This window comes from Mesoplodon bidens (assembly GCF_964165515.1).
Source record: "Mesoplodon bidens genome assembly, chromosome: 14".
Classification (NCBI taxonomy): Eukaryota; Metazoa; Chordata; class Mammalia; order Artiodactyla; family Ziphiidae; genus Mesoplodon; species Mesoplodon bidens.
In genome coordinates this window covers 43143254-43159393 of record NC_138170.1, presented here as the reverse complement: position 1 = coordinate 43159393, position 16140 = coordinate 43143254, and the positions used below count along the sequence as shown (strand labels likewise).

The window sequence follows — 16140 nt, the reverse complement described above, 5'->3', positions numbered from 1 at the left end:
CTGGTAGCACAGTGGTTGAGAATCTGCCTGCCAATGCAGGGGATACGGGTTCTATCCTTGGTCCAGGAAGATCCCACATGCCGCCGAGCAACTAAGCCCATGTGCCACAACTACTGAGCCTCTGCTCTAGAGCCAGCGAGCCACAACTACTGAGCTCACGTGCTACAACTACTGAAGCCCATGTGCCTAGAGCCCATGCTCCACAACAAGAAAAGCCACCACGATGAGAAGCCCGTGCACCACAACGAAGAGTAGCCCCAGCTGGCCCCAACTAGAGAAAGCCCGCACACAGCAACGAAGATCCAACACAGTCAAAAGTAAATAAATAAAATAAATAATTTTTTAAAAAACCCTCAAACTATTAAAAAAAATTCCAATGCTTTTAATTTTACTTTTTTAAAAAAGTTTACCTAGGAACTCAATTTAAAAATGGACAAAGGATCTGAATAAATATTTCTCCAAAGAAGATATACAAGTGGCAAATAAGCACATGAAAAGACACTCAACAGGACTTCCCTGGTGGCACAGGGGTTAAGAATCCACCTGCCAATGCAGGGGACAAGGGTTCGAGCCCTGGCCCAGGAAGAACCCATATGCCGAGGAGCAACTAAGCCCGTGCGTCACAACTACTGAGCTTGTGCTCTAGAGCCCGCAAGCCACAACTACTGAGCCTGCGTGCCACAACTACTGAAGCCTGAGCGCCTGGAGCCCATGCTCCACAACAAAAGAAGCCACCACAATGAGAAGACGCCACACTGTAATAAAGGGTAGCCCCCGCTCACCGCAACTAGAGAAAGCCTGTGGGCAGCAACAAAGATCCAATGCAGTCAAAAATAAATAAATAAATTTATTTAAAAAAAAGAAAAAAGACACTCAACATTATTAGTCATCAGGGAACTGGAAGTCAAACCACAATGAGGTATCACTCCACACCCACTAGGATGGCTATAGTCAAAAAGGTGTATAATAACAGGTATTGGTGAGGATATCAAGATGCTGGAGCCCTCATACATTGCTGGTGGGGATGTAAAATGGTGCAGCCAAATAGATTGACAGTTCCTCAAAAGGTTAAACATAGAGCTACTATATGACCCAGCATTTCCACTTCTCAGTAAATACCCAAGAGAAATGAAAATATATGTATACACAAAAATGTGTACATGAATGTTCATAGGAGCATTATTTAAACAGCCAAAAAGTAGAAACAATCCAAATGTCCATCAACTCATAAATGAGTAACCAAAATGTGGTATATCTATGTGAGAGAATATTATTCAACCATAAAAAGGAATGAAGTACTGCTATACGGTACAACATGGATGAACCCTGACAACATTATGCTAAGTGAGAGAAGCCAGTCACAAAAGGCCACATAATATATGAATCCATTTATATGAAATGCCCAGAATAGGCAGATCTATAGAACTAGAAAGTGTATTAGTGGTTTTGAGGAGCCGAGGGCAAAGAGGGATGGAGAGTGACTGTTGATGGGTATGGAGTTTCCTTTTGGGGTGATGAAAATGTCTTGAAATTAGACAGCATGTGATGGTTGCAGAATTCTAAATAGACTAAAAATCACTGAATTGTACACTTTAAAAGGATACACTTCCTGATATATGAACTATATCTCAATAAAGCTGTTTTTTTAAAAAAGAATTTGTGAGAGAAAAACTCTTTGGAAATATGGAATCCATGGAGACAGAGAGTATTATTAAAGGAAGCCTTTGATAGTGGTAACTACCGCTTAGAAGTGAAATTTATAAGGAATTACTTCTTGTTCTATCCAAATTGCAAATTATACTTTTACTCTGTATGTTAATAAATCCAAAGCAATTATATTATGATGTACCACCCACAAGTATGGTGTTAGTTAATTTGCATGTTCTCATTACAATTATTTATTTCCATTAGGTATAAGGCAACCTGAACAAAATTCATCCACCATGATTCCATACTTCATCATTTCAGTAAAGATCTATCCCAGCAAAAACACTTAAAACAAATGTTAATAGAAGAAATCTATGAAGGGACACATTTTCAAAGGACAACAAAGATATGAGATGGTATTTGATGTAATGCTAGTTACTGGGAATACTTGCTATATCTAGCATATTTATTTACTCATTAAAACTATTCATTTATATTTTCCAATCAGTGTATGAGACCAAATTTTTCTAATGTCTCTAAGTTGTTTGGAATTTTAATAATGTTATGCCCAAGTAAATTTTATTTTAAAATCAAATTCTAATATAGTGCAAAATGTTAAATGAATTCACAGCCATCACTGCAGTTCTAATTGCATGCTTTATCTAAAGACTGGAGAAGATTGTGCTAAATTATACGGAACCAACTAGTGTTCACTGTTTAGGCTATCCATTAACTGCCAGTCAAACTAATAACAGCAATCTCTTCCCTAATTTTCATGGTGCAGCTGTTTATAGAATATCCTGGGCGTGTTCACTTCAATAGATACATAATAATGCAGACATTCACAATGAAAGCTGTATTTTTTTGTTTTCAAATTTTCCTATGGACTGTACATTTTTTCTACCTTGCATATTCAACCACTTTCTTAAACTAACAGCTTTAAACAATCAGTAAATAAACTTAATTGCTATATTGTGGTTTTAAATTTAAAATCTACACTCCGAAGCCCAAATTCCAGGAAGACAAACCAAAAAAAAAAAAGGAAAGAAAGAAGAAAAAAAGCCTAAAATACAAAACTCCTTTGTTCTTTTTAAACTGCAATATAGAAAATCTCCAGCAGAGACTGGTTATTTCTTTCCATGTGATTTACCAAGGAATGCCTATGTGACATTTATACTGACTTTCCTGTAATGATCTTTGAAAGTAAAATAGATATTAATTTCATCAGCACTAACCAACCAGAATATTTACCATTTCTAAGTATTGATACATGACTCAGGCATTTCAATTACTCAATGCAGAAGATACACAAAATTATTTTTTTGTAATACTGTATACCAAAAATTCAGTTTTTTAGAATATTAATTTTAAAAAAGCTAAACTTATTGATCTGTATCAGTGGTTGTCAGTATTTTGGGTTTCAAGCAATGAAAAAATTAAAAAATTAAGCAGACCTCAATTTGCCAAGGAAAAACATTATTTTATAAAAGAAAGGACATCCTAACACTAGAAAAATAGGGCATGCTTTAAACTGATACAGAATAAAAGGCATCCTTTAAATTGATAAGATTTAGCATTAAGAAAACCTTATGTCAGTCTCCTTATTTTTCTCACTTTGGCAAATACTACCAAAAACTTTGACACAGCCTAGCAACTGGGAACCACGCGTCTATATTCCATAAGCCTAAAAACATTGTTTAGATCACCTTTGCAACTATATAAATTCAATGAGCCTTGAAAAAGCAACAACTTACAATTCCTGCCTAAGCCTTCTTATCTTGGCCTTAGCATCTGCCAGTTCCACTGACAGATGTTGTCGACTTTCTGTTCGCTTCATGCCTGGAGAACCACAAGGTGACTGTGCAGATGAAGAGGCATGGGGTGGAAAATGAAGACCATCCCGCTCTTCAGAGAGTTCAACGATAGTCTAAGGAAATAGAGAAATAAATCACAGAATCACTTTTAGTATTTTACATATCAGAGAACCAAACACATCAAAACTAGTCACCTAAGTCTAAGTATTATACTGCAACATCAAAAAAGAATTCATTGGTCAAAAATAACTTTGTCATATTTAGCTGTCATTTTTTAAAGTTTTATTCAACAGTAGATGGATGAGCTATTTAGTAGATAACACAAGAACAAGACTTAATATTTCTTTCCCTTCCCAGTGTTTTAACAAAAAAAAAGTAAATTGTGGTAAAATAAGAACAGATAGTCGGTCACAAAGCACCGAGATGATCTCCCTGTGCTATGCGGCTGCTTCCCACTAGCTATCTACCTCACGTTTGGTAGTGTATATATGTCCATGCCTCTCTCTCACTTTGTCACAGCTTACCCTTCCCCCTCCCCATATCCTCAAGTCCATTCTCAAGTAGGTGGGATAGGGAGGGTGGGAGGGAGGGAGATGCAAGAGGGAAGGGATATGGGAACAGATGTATATGTATAACTGATTCAATTTGTTATAAAGCAGAAACTAATTAAAAAAAAAAGAACAGATAGCAACTGTTGGAAAGGCATAAGAGACTTGCTGACATAGTAAAGAAATTAACTCGAGTGATGTGTCTATAATTGTGCTGTCCAACATGGTAACCAGTAGCACAAGTGACTAATCTCAAATTTAAAGAGTTAAAAATACAGTTCCTCAGTCACATTAGCCACATTTCAAGAGCACAACAGCCACAAGTAGCTAGTGGTTACCGCACTGGACAGTGCAGAATTACAATCTTGCCATTCTTGCAGAATTGGACAACACTGCTCTAGAATTGTAAATAGAAACCTCAGAGGGACCTAAAAAAACCTCAGAAGTTTAGTTCAACCTCTTAATTCTGCAGCTAAGGTAACTGAGGCACAGAGATTGATTTGCCCATCATCTCACAACTAGCTCATAGCAATGCCAAGACTCCAGACCAGTCTCTTCACTCCATATCCTATGCTCTCTCTCACAATACTAGTTCTAATCTGCTTCCCATCTCAAAGCTTAACTTTATTCCTTTCTCTAGAGACCCACCATGTGACACAAATCTTCTATTTATCCTAAATCTGAACTTTAAAGGCTATTTAACCTACATGTATCTCACTCAATCATATTCCTCCATCCCCTAATTTTCCTCTAATTGGAAAATTCTCTTATTCTAAACCAATTTCTCAGATTTTCTTTCAAACTTCCCAGGCAAACAGAAACTGTCTTTGGTAGACATTTCATCTGTCCTTCTGCTCCAGATGGAATGGGTAGAGTTACACCTTAGGCACATGAAATCACCATCCTCACTTTGTCTCTCATCACCAAGTCTTACAATGCCCTCATTGGATCATTACTTTTCTTCTTCTCTTTTTAAACCACCCATCAGAATTCATTTCTTTATCCTTGCAATACATTTGAGCACCCAAATCAAGGTCTGTCCAACTACTGTTTTCACAGATTCCAGTATTCCTACTGATAAACCTCAGAATATGACATCCCAGTTCCCTTTCTCTCTACAACTCCACGTCCACTTCCAATCCAATACATACAGGCTTCTCCAGTGAAAGAACCATTCCTCTCTTGCGCCGTATCACCATTCCTATGCCTGAACCTCTAATCACTCAATTCCCCCTTTTTGCCCAGTCAAGTAAATTATTCTTGGCTACTCTAGAGTTTCTACTCAGCCTGGAACTACAATTGGGCTGTTAATGTCACCCTTACTTTCTAATTTAACACCACCATGCCATTCTTTGACTATGGCTCACTCTTTGAGGAAAAAACAAAAGGGAACTAATATTTATAGAACCCCTAGCTAGGGGATTTTCCAACAAGATCTTATCCAATACTATAATTGGCAATAGAGGCTTTACATCTATCTTAGACATAAGGAAACTGAGGTGCATATAGACTAAATAACTTAACCAAAGTTACACATCTAATGGTTAAGTATAACAGGAGTTCAAATTCAAGTCTGACTCAAACACTATGTCATTTTCCTTACCTACCATCAGTTTTTCTATTTCTGCTCCAAGGTGATAAAGAACTCTAAAAAACAAAGCATACCAAAAAATATATACAGCCCTACTATAGAAATTGCCATCCACTTTCAATTAAGCTCTTTCCAATGCCCATCAATTCTTTTATTGAAAATCTTGATGATTTCCTGTCAAAATTTCCCCACAATGGCTGTTGTAAATATATTCCCTTTTCTCTACATAAGCCTCCAACTACAAACTGCTATCATCACTTCCAACAAATGACCCCTTCTCCAACTTGTCAAAGAAACAAAACCACCTGTGATAAACTCCTCCGTTTTATGCATCTCTTATTCCCAACATATATTCCTTACTTCCATAACATTTTCAATTTCTCTCTTCCTATTGGTTTTTTCTCCTTGTTCTTCAAAGACACACAAGTTTCTACTATCTAAGGGGAAAAAAATCACATTTTTCCTTTACTATCCTTCTACTATTTCTCTTTCAGTGCTACTTTTTGAAGGGTAGTTTGTTCACTGACATTACTTCATCTTGTCCATCTACCCAGTATGTCCAGCCCAACTTCCCTGTCTCTGTGAACAGTGTTACTAATTTCCATAGTAGCCCAAGCTCAAACTTCACAGAATCAACTTTTATCTGTATATTTTCTTACTGTCTCAATTTTCTTTAATCTTGTCTTCTAACATCTCCTGTCTTTAACAATAACCCCTGCACACAGTATTAACTAAATATCTCTTTCATGCACAAACTAGAACTTAATTTTATGCTACCTTACAATTTTTCATTTACAATGTTTTTTTTAAATAAACCAGATATAATCTTTCTTATGCTACCTTGGTATCCCTGATGTTATCCACCATAGTAGTGTGCACAAAAAGAGCTGCTCAAAAATATTTAACTGAATGATTCACAAAACAGAAAACTCAAGAAAAGTACTGAAGACACATATTATGTTTGAAATTAGCAGGTGGTGAAATTAAAGTATCAAGAACTTCCAGATGCCAACAAACAGAGCACAAAAGATCTATGGGCTGCAAAATATTTTTTAAAAAGAAAGAAACCTGGTATTGAGAAATGAGAGTATCCAGAGGTATTTTCCATTAAAGATTATGTAGACATTTTGACTTTTCTCTAATAGTGGTAGTTTCTTGAGCTCAAGAACTCCAAACATTTTCAAAAAAATCTGACAGGAAATGTTGTTAAGGCATACCTTTAATTTCTAAAGCCTTCTCTGATTCTTCCGATCCTAGACATTCCACTAATGGTTGCAAGTAATATTTTCCTTCTTTAAATTCCAATAGTATTTTTTTAGATATATGTGTCTTTTTTGGTACTTGTCACTTTCAAATTTTTATTACAGTTAATTCGTTTATTAAAATAATTTCCCTATTATGGGCTTCCCTGGTGGCGCAGTGGTTGAGAGTCCGCCTGCTGATGCAGGGAACACGGGTTCGTGCCCCGGTCCGGGAAGATCCCACATGCTGAGGAGCAGCTGGGCCCATGAGCCATGGCTGCTGAGCCTGCACGTCCGGAGCCTGTGCTCCTCAGTGGGAGAGGTCTCAACAGTGAGAGGCCCGTGTACAGCAAAAAAATAAAAATAAAAATAAAAATAAAATAATAATAATAATAATTTCCCTATTAGATTGTAACAATCTTTGGTTCTTTTTTGAAAGTCTGTCAGTTTGTTGCTTCCACATACTCTAGCACAAGATCTTGCAAAAAGCAGGTATTTATTAATATATGTTGAAGAATGAACATAAAAAGATACAATGCTAAAAAAATTCTGGTGACAATAATTCTACTTATAGAACTCATCATTAAGGAAAAGAATCAGAGATGTGCTCAGCACAATCACAGATTTAGGCAAAGGTGTTACAAAGGTTAGGGACACAAGCGTTGGAGTTAGAATGGACAAGTTACCTAACTTCTCTGAACTTGAGAATCTTCATCTATAAAATGGGGCTATTGCACAGACTTACTAAGATAGTATACAATAAACTTATAACACAAAGCTTGGCATAAACAGTGACGATAAATATTTGGTTTTTGGTAAAGGGAGAGGACTGAAGAGATTCTTGTTTCATAGCATTAAGAACAAAAAAATGAAGAGTAATTAAAAACAGGGTGAACAAATTATATTTCCTAGATCAAAGTGAAACAATTATTACAAAAGATAAATAAAAACAGAAAAAAGTGTTCTCTGTTCTGACAAGGTGGAGCATCCCCTGTGGATAGCCTGTGGCTCCCAATTCTTGCCATGCCAGCAAGTGGAGGATTTAAGTGCTTTAGATGCCCACTTCAACTCCCAGTGTGAGTACTACTGGTCGCCAGGATACACACTGAAATGGGAGTGGACAACAAAGCCTGGAGCGGCCGACCAGGCTGTGATGATATGGAATCTCCCAGAATCAAGTGCCCAAGTATGAAAGAACACATTTCTGATCCTAATAAGCTGACAGTCCTCAGTGTCCCGGGAGATACTCGAGGGAACAGACACAGCAAACAACATTCTACTGATGTTATTCTAAAAGCCCTCCCCACCAGACTCAAATTTTCCTGAAGGAGATCACAAGATACAGTACACAGTCTATGACAGAGCTGAGAACAAGGGGATCTGCAAATTTCGAGTTAAAGTAAGAGTCAGATGCTGCGACAAAATTCAACGTCCCAGGGAATAGTTACATGAAATGTCTAGCAGCAATAGTTATGGAGCCACTTGCAAGTTGTCCTGCATTGGTGGCCACAAGCCACAGGGTAGCCCTGCCTGAGTTTGTCAATTCAATCTGGCTTGGTCTGGCATGGAGCCCACCTGTGCAACCATGAATATCAATGTGGGCATCAGAACAGCAGTCTTATGACTTCTGGATCAGTTTTATGAGAAAAGGAGACTCCTCATTGTGTCCAGACCCATAGCCCCAAATCTCTACTGGCTGCAGCAAGAAATGCTACAGCAAGCACAGTGTGACCTGGATCTTCAACACATCATCTTGTGCTGGCAGGCATGTTCCCGACCCTTACCGGCAGGATAGGACAAAGATTATGCCTCCAGCACTAGCTCTGCAGTCCAGGCAGAATCCCATTCTATTCTTCACTATGGTGCTAGCGGATAAGCACAGCATGGACAAGGAGCGCTACGTCTCCCTGGTGACGCCTGTGGCCCTTTTCAGCCTGACTGACACTTTCCCCTTAGGAAAAGAGGAGATGGTCCTGCAAGCTGAAGTGGGCCAGACCTGTAACACCTGATGGGATGGCTCCTCTCTCCACAATTTTCTTTCTACATAGCACTGTGTACACAGAAAGGCCTTAAAAATATCTTTGATGTACAGATTTTTATTTGTTATTTTTAAAGTCTATTTTATTATAAGCTTTCTCTGCACTTAAAAATTAGCACCAAGCTATCTGTACTTTGAAGTGCTCCAAAAAATATGAATGTGATATTTACTCTTTCTCTCTTTACTCCATCATGGCTAGTTAATTTTGTAGAGAAATTAGAAACCACAGCCATAAACATTGCTCTCAATATGCTATTCAGTGTGATACATAACTTTCTCCTATTTTGTTTTTTTATATAAAATTAATTAATAAAATATTTTGGAAGAAACAAGCAGAAAAAAGTTAAAGGGAAAATGTTAATAAGAACTTGTTTCAATCCAATTGAATGATACCGAATTATTATATTTACATACTGTATTTACATGTGTCTAATATTTTTCACAATTATTTTTAATTATCTTTTCTAACTAGTCCACTGTTGATCCAAATTGAAGTTTTTTTCCCCCAGAGAAGTGAGTTTAAACCAGCTAGAAACTTGTTTTCCAAATACCTGAGGCAGGAGAATGTGACTACATTCTCCTGCCTCAGGTATTTAGAAAACATTTTTTTCCTTGTTAGAAAAACAAATTCAACTAAAATGCTTAATCAGGCAGGATAACAGATTTTTAAACGGTTTTTCAAACAATCATGCTATATAGTGTTTCACATTCCTTTTAGTTTTGACACAAATCATGTAATGACAAGTATTTTGTTTATATTTCTCCAAAATAACATCCTCCTTCACTCCATATTAATTATTTCATGTAAGTGAGATCAAACAATTTTTACATATCCATCAGTCATATGAAACCAAAGTACAGATTTTTAGAAGTAATTCCTAAGAAGCTGGAAGACATCTTTTCAAAATACCTTTAATATCTTGAAACGCAAATAGAGAAATGTTATAGAAAATGGATAAAACAGTAAAAAGACACTAACATAAAAAAAAGATATAGCATATGGTTCAAAATATGGTTCAGATTGAAAATAAAGTGATCTAAATATCTCAGGGTAAGGATGGTATATACTAGGGATGTTGTGCAGCTCACTCCTCTCTTCCTTTGGTCTCACTGTCTTAGATTTTTGTAAAAATTTAGTTGTTGCTCTAAAATATTTACTTCCTGTATTTTCTTCTCTTTTAATGCCTTAAGAAAAACTGAAAATTCCCATCAGAAATGAATATATTTTATAGTGACGTGAAAGTTTTTTGTTCCAAAAAAATCTTTAGAAATTTCTCCTACGTAGTCTTTCATTAGTCCCGAGAGTAATCAAATTCTCTATAAATAAGCTCAAATCGTCTCTCTCATGTAAATGGAGCAAATAATCAAAGTTTTACATTCTCCAGAATGACAGAGTACTTTGGTCTGCTATTAAGAAAATATTACTCACCATCACATGCAGTAATGTCTAGACGCCTTTAAAAATTATAAGCTGCCTTCAGAGAGTGCAGGCAAAAAATCTGGTGCAATTTCACTCTTTTTAAAAACCAAAGTACTCTCTTAAAAGAGTTTATAATAATTCTCTTTTCTAAAACCACATCTCATTATACTGACTACAAAAATTTGAGACCTTTTGTGGGACATTTTATTCAGAATACCTGTTATTCTCCTTTTATTAACACTTATTTTTCCAATCTCAAAATGTGGCAATAAAACTACAAAATTAACCTTAAGCAAATTCTTCTACCTTGAAAAGGCAATGATTTTTCCACTTACATCAACGATATTTTTAGTTTCATACTTTTGTACTGTTGCCAGAACTATGGGGATGAGTTAAAAAACACAAGAACAAAATCAGAGCAATTTAAAAGGAAGGAGAAAAGAAAACCTAATTGCAATGTGTTTACTAGCAATTTGGGGCTCTTATGCAGCCTTTCTGGTTCCTGTGTTGCACAAAAGACATATAGTACTTTATTACCTGTCCCTAAGAAACAAAGTACCAATTCTGAAAAACCTCTGAAGTTTTTTGGAAAGTAAACTTTCCTAATATACTAAAAGAAATTTACAAACCTCCGAATGCTCATCTCTCTCATCTATAAGTCTTTTTAGATGCAATACCATGTTTTTCAAGAGTGGTTCTATTTCCTCCTGAGACATGTCAGTCACTTCCATCCATTGTAGATCAAACACATTTTCCTGATTATGGGTGACCTTTAGAGAGCAACCAAAGTAAACAATTTTTTAAATGGCTAATACTTAAAAATATATTTAATTTTAGTATAATATTAGCTTAAATACTATATATCCCATATAATAAAAATATGAAAAGCAAATATGATATCTTGAAATTAATGAATGATGAAAAGGCTTCTACTAAAAATTATTTTTACTAAATGTAATCTTTAAGTGAATTTAGTCAACTAAAAAATAAGATATTTAATTTCTTTAATTTTTTTTTTTTTTTTTGGGTCACACTGTGCAGCACGTGGGATCTTCTTTCCCCAACCAGGGATCAAACCCGCACCCCACCCTGCATTGGGAGCACGGAGTCTTAACTACTGGACCACCAGGGAAGTCCCCAAAATAAAATATTTAATTCAAGGCATTCTTAAGGGAAGGTAATACTAATAGGTCTGATAACTGCTTTAACAAACTCAATTAATCTTTTCCTTAGATAAGACTAAGTTTATTGTACTTGAATTCAAAAGCAAAAGTTTTAATCCTGTAGGATATAGGTTATTGCACTTTTATACTTGATAAGCTAAGTCTTTATAGATTCTGAAGAAGACACTGTCATAGAACCTTAGGAGAAAAGGACGCCCAGTATTAAGAGTTTTAAAAGAATGGAAAAGTTATATAAGTGAAATACTTATTTCTTGCTTTCCATTTCTCACTGTGATTCTGGTATTTTGCTTTAACTTTCACAATAAACAGCAAAAATAACACTTTCAAGAATGGTGGCAAATTTAGTAACTTGCAGTACTCAGCATTTATTCAAAATCAAATACAAATCACAAAACTAACAGAAACATATATATGTATATATAAAGGGAAACTACCAACAAAACTGTATCTTGTAGACTACTAATACGCTTACTGCTGACAATATTACTGACCAGAAAGCGGGGCTCTTTGAATATTAACTAAGAGAAAAGATGATATATGGAACACAAAGTCATTTAAATAGAGAATATTTAAACACAACAATTCTCACTATTTAAAACTCTCTCCCTTTCCTTAGTCCTCTTTCTAATCAGCATGTAAAATTTAACATGCTGTAGTTCTAAAAACTCTAAAGTACACAAGATTAAAAGCCCAAGACTAGATAGATGCAGAAATAGCAGCTTTTAAAAACAATCTTAACAAATAAATATTAGCTTCAATTATTTGACATTGTACACTATGTCCTCCATTTAGGTTTTTATATGGATGTTATAAATCACTAATGTGTTTATAATTCAAGTAATATCTTCAGTAGAAATTATGCTGTGCCCATTCACTAAAAAAAAAAAAAATCACTGGAATGACATAATACTAATAGGTTAGTATTATCATCTTACCTCACTTTAGTTTTGAATTACAGGCAGTGATCCACTTTGTGCTGCTTCCATTTACTATACTATTCATGCTGTGATGTCTAACAAAGAAATATACATTCCTCAAATAGCACTTTCTGCCTATATCCCTATGGATAAAGGCAACAGTACATCTGTAGTCAGCACTGTGCCATGTAGAAGATAATTCATTTAAGAAACTATGTCTAAAGAAAATAAGATAATTTTTCTAAAAGCAGAGTTCATCTATAATTGACTTTGATTTATTCTTGCTTAATCCATGACTGTATTTGGGGAGACATACAAATAAAACATACCACAAGCTTCATAAAAAAATATAAAAATTGTATACAGATTATTACCTCTTGAATATGTGCGGCAACTGCTGCTTTTGTATCAAAATCTAAACCTTGAATTCTTTCAATAAATTCTTCTTTTTTCTGACACTAAGAGAAAGGAATAAACCAATCATTCATACTTTATAGGGTATAGTTGTTAACACGTTGTAAATAACCAAAAATTCATTAGGCTAAACAGCTTGGCTACATTTTGAACAGCACAATGAGGGTTTTGTTTTGCATTTAAATGATCTCTAATATACTTACCTAATAAAAAGATAACAATTTAGAAATATTTATTTAAAAAGCAACATATTGAAAATCCATACCATTTTTACGCTGAAAAGTTGTAAGTTCTAAAGCGGGTAACCATTACACAAACCATCTAAGGTCAGTACAATATAATTAGGCTAACTTTACAAACAGAGAAGTAAAGAATCAAGAACTTGTTTCAGAGAGGATAAGTTACTTGCCAAAAAACACAGTGAGTCAGTGGCAGAATTCGGAATACAGCCAAAATGCTCAGTCAGTCTTTGCCTATCATCAAACAACACAGCCCTTTTTCTTGGAAAAAAAATTTTAAGCAATTTTTACTTCAGGCTTACAATTCATTCTCACATCTTCATCCTATCAATCTCAATAAAAGAAACCTACTTTTGTGGCCCAGTTCAACACATATAAGGTAATACAATAAATATTTGATGTGTTTCTAACACAAAATTACCAGGGGCAAAATTTAAGAATGTATATACAAGTACACATGTATCAAGTAGAATAAAGGCAGCAATTATTTATTGTGTACCTTTTAAAAAACTTTATATAAACTAAAAATATTACAATGCAAACCTCATCTTTTTCTTTCCATTGAGTACTGAATAACAGTTTAACATTCATCTTACTCTCTGCCTCTTGTCTACATCTCTTATACTGCAATCCAACTGCGTTTAACTGTATTCTTACAGCTACCAAATGAGAAGTGCATACAAAACAGACAGCACTGCCTTGTCTAGCTTAGTTGCATCTCTTGTGCCAATTACTGAACTACTAGTGAAGACACTATACTCAAAAAAGGAAAATTGGCTCTTTGGTTGGTAAGAAACTTAGCAAGGTTCTGATTTACACTCTACACATTTATTATATCATAACATTTTTTAAACATCTTTATTGGAGTATAATTGCTTTACAGTGGTGTGTTAGCTTCTGCTGTATAACAAAGTGAATCAGCTATATGCATACGTGTATCCCCATATCGCCTCCCTCTTGCATCTCCCTCTCACCCTCCTCATCCCAGCCCTCTAGGTGGTCACAAAGAACCAACTTGATCTCCCTGTGCCATGCGGCTGCTTCCCACTAGCTGTCTATTCTACATTTGGTAGTGTATATATGTCAGTGCTACTCTCTCATTTCGTCCCAGCTTACCCTTCCCCCTCTCCATGTCCTCAAGTCCATTCTCTACATCTGTGTCTTTATTCCTGTCCTGCCCCTAGGTTCATCAGAACCATTTTTTTTTTAGATTCCATATATATGTTAGCATACTGTATTTGTTTTTCTCTTTCTGACTTACTTCACTCTGTATGACAGATTCTAGGTCCAGGTCCATCCACTTCACTACAAATAACTCAGTTTTGTTTCTTTTTATGGTTGAGTAATATTTCATTGTATATATGTGCCACATCTTCTTTACCCATTCATCTGTTGATGGACACCTAGGTTGCTTCCATGTCCTGGACATTGTAAATAGTGCTGCAATGAACATTGTTTTTGAATTATGGTTTTCTCGGGGTATATGCCCAGCAGTGGGATTGCTGGGTCATATGGTAGCTCTATTTTTAGGTTTTTAAGGAACCTCCATGCTGTTCTCCATAGTGGCTATATCAATTTACATTCCCACCAACAGTGCAAGAGGGGTCCCTTTTCTCCACACCCTCTCCAGCATTTACTGTTTGTAGATTTTTTTTTTTTTTTTTTTGCGGTATGTGGGCCTCTCACTGTTGTGGCCTCTCCCGTTGTGGAGCACAGGCTCCGGTACATGCAGGCTCAGTGGCCATGGCTCACGGGCCTAGCCGCTCCGCGGCATGTGGGATCTTCCCAGACCGGGGCACGAACCCATGTCCCCTGCACCGGCAGGCGGACTCTCAACCACTGTGCCACCAGGGAAGCCCTGTTTGTAGATTTTTTGATGATGGCCATTCTGACTGGTGTGAGGTGATACCTCGTAATTTTGATTTGCATTTCTCTAATGATTAGTGTACATCATAATATTTTATTTCTACTTCCATAAAATTTAATTTAATTAAGCACATTTCTATCAGTGCAGAAAGGTCCTCATCCTATAAAAGCAAAATTATTAGGATGATATAGAAATTAAATTAAAAATTAAATTAAACTAAAATTAATTTTAAATTAAAATTAAATTATGAGAAATGTACAGTTCCCAGCTATGACTAGGAAGTCAGAGTTTTGGGGGGATGTGATAAAAACTACCAGGTTTAAAAACAAGGATTTTTTTCGTCTAGTAAATATTTGACAGGCATAGTGAGAACAATTAAGAATGACTTTCGGATAGTACATTTGTGACATATATAAAATAACTAACTTTTTAGGTATGGTGACCCCAATTTTTAAATTTTATGCTTCCAAAAGTGACTTATGTATAGTTTGAGCCAATAAACATATATAAAATGGCAGGGTTATAATAAGTATGACTCACTGAAGGGTCCCCCAATTCAACTGCCATACCTTTGTCTGCCTTCAGTTTAAACACATACACTTCCCTTTTCTAAGTCCTAGAGCCACTGTTTATTTATACTACCATTAAAAGCTCACCTTGTAACACAGTCTCAACACAAATCAGTGAGAATTCTTCCTTTACCGTAAAATACCCACAATTTGTACTAAATCTCACCTCTGTTCAAACTCTGAAAGTTTTAAGAATTCTGAAAATTTTATAAATAGGTTAGGTTTTCTTTTTTTTTTTTATTAGTTTCTGCTTTATAACAAAGTGAATCAGTCATACATATACATCTGTTCCCACATTCCTTCCCTCTTGCGTCTCCCTCCCTCCCACCCTCCTTATCCCACCCCTCCAGGTGGTCACAAAGCACCGAGCTGATCTCCCTGTGTTATGCAGCTGCTTCCCACTATCTATCTACCTTACGTTTGGTAGTGTATATATGTCCATGCCTCTCTTTCGCTTTGTCACAGCTTACCCTTCCCCCTCCCCATATCCTCAAGTCCATTCTCAGTAGGTCTGTGTCTTTATTCCTGTTTTACCCCTAGGTTCTTCATGACATTTAGGTTAGGTTTTCTTAAAGAATATCGAATGAAGTTGATATGTTCTTGAAGGCTAGAAACGAGAAAGAGTACCAAGACGGAAAAAAGATAGAATGA

At 35.8% G+C, this 16140-nt stretch overlaps 1 protein-coding gene and 1 pseudogene across 7 annotated transcripts in view; one reads left to right on the top strand and one right to left on the bottom strand.

The window, feature by feature from the left end:
* Positions 1-16140, bottom strand: part of CCDC88A (coiled-coil domain containing 88A) — a 123745-nt gene that overhangs the window by 66179 nt on the left and 41426 nt on the right. For all 6 annotated transcript variants that reach the window (XM_081254526.1, XM_081254525.1, XM_081254530.1 and 3 more), the window contains 3 exons: positions 12775-12858; positions 10929-11069; positions 3402-3574 (listed from right to left, as the gene is read on the bottom strand). In XM_081254526.1, the coding sequence (XP_081110652.1) occupies positions 3402-3574; positions 10929-11069; positions 12775-12858 (398 nt within the window). The remainder of the gene's footprint in view (positions 1-3401; positions 3575-10928; positions 11070-12774; positions 12859-16140) is intronic.
* LOC308628013 (sushi repeat-containing protein SRPX-like) lies at positions 4233-8987 on the top strand (annotated as a pseudogene). Its single transcript has 2 exons — positions 4233-4251; positions 7821-8987. The product of its transcript is annotated as a sushi repeat-containing protein SRPX-like (transcript).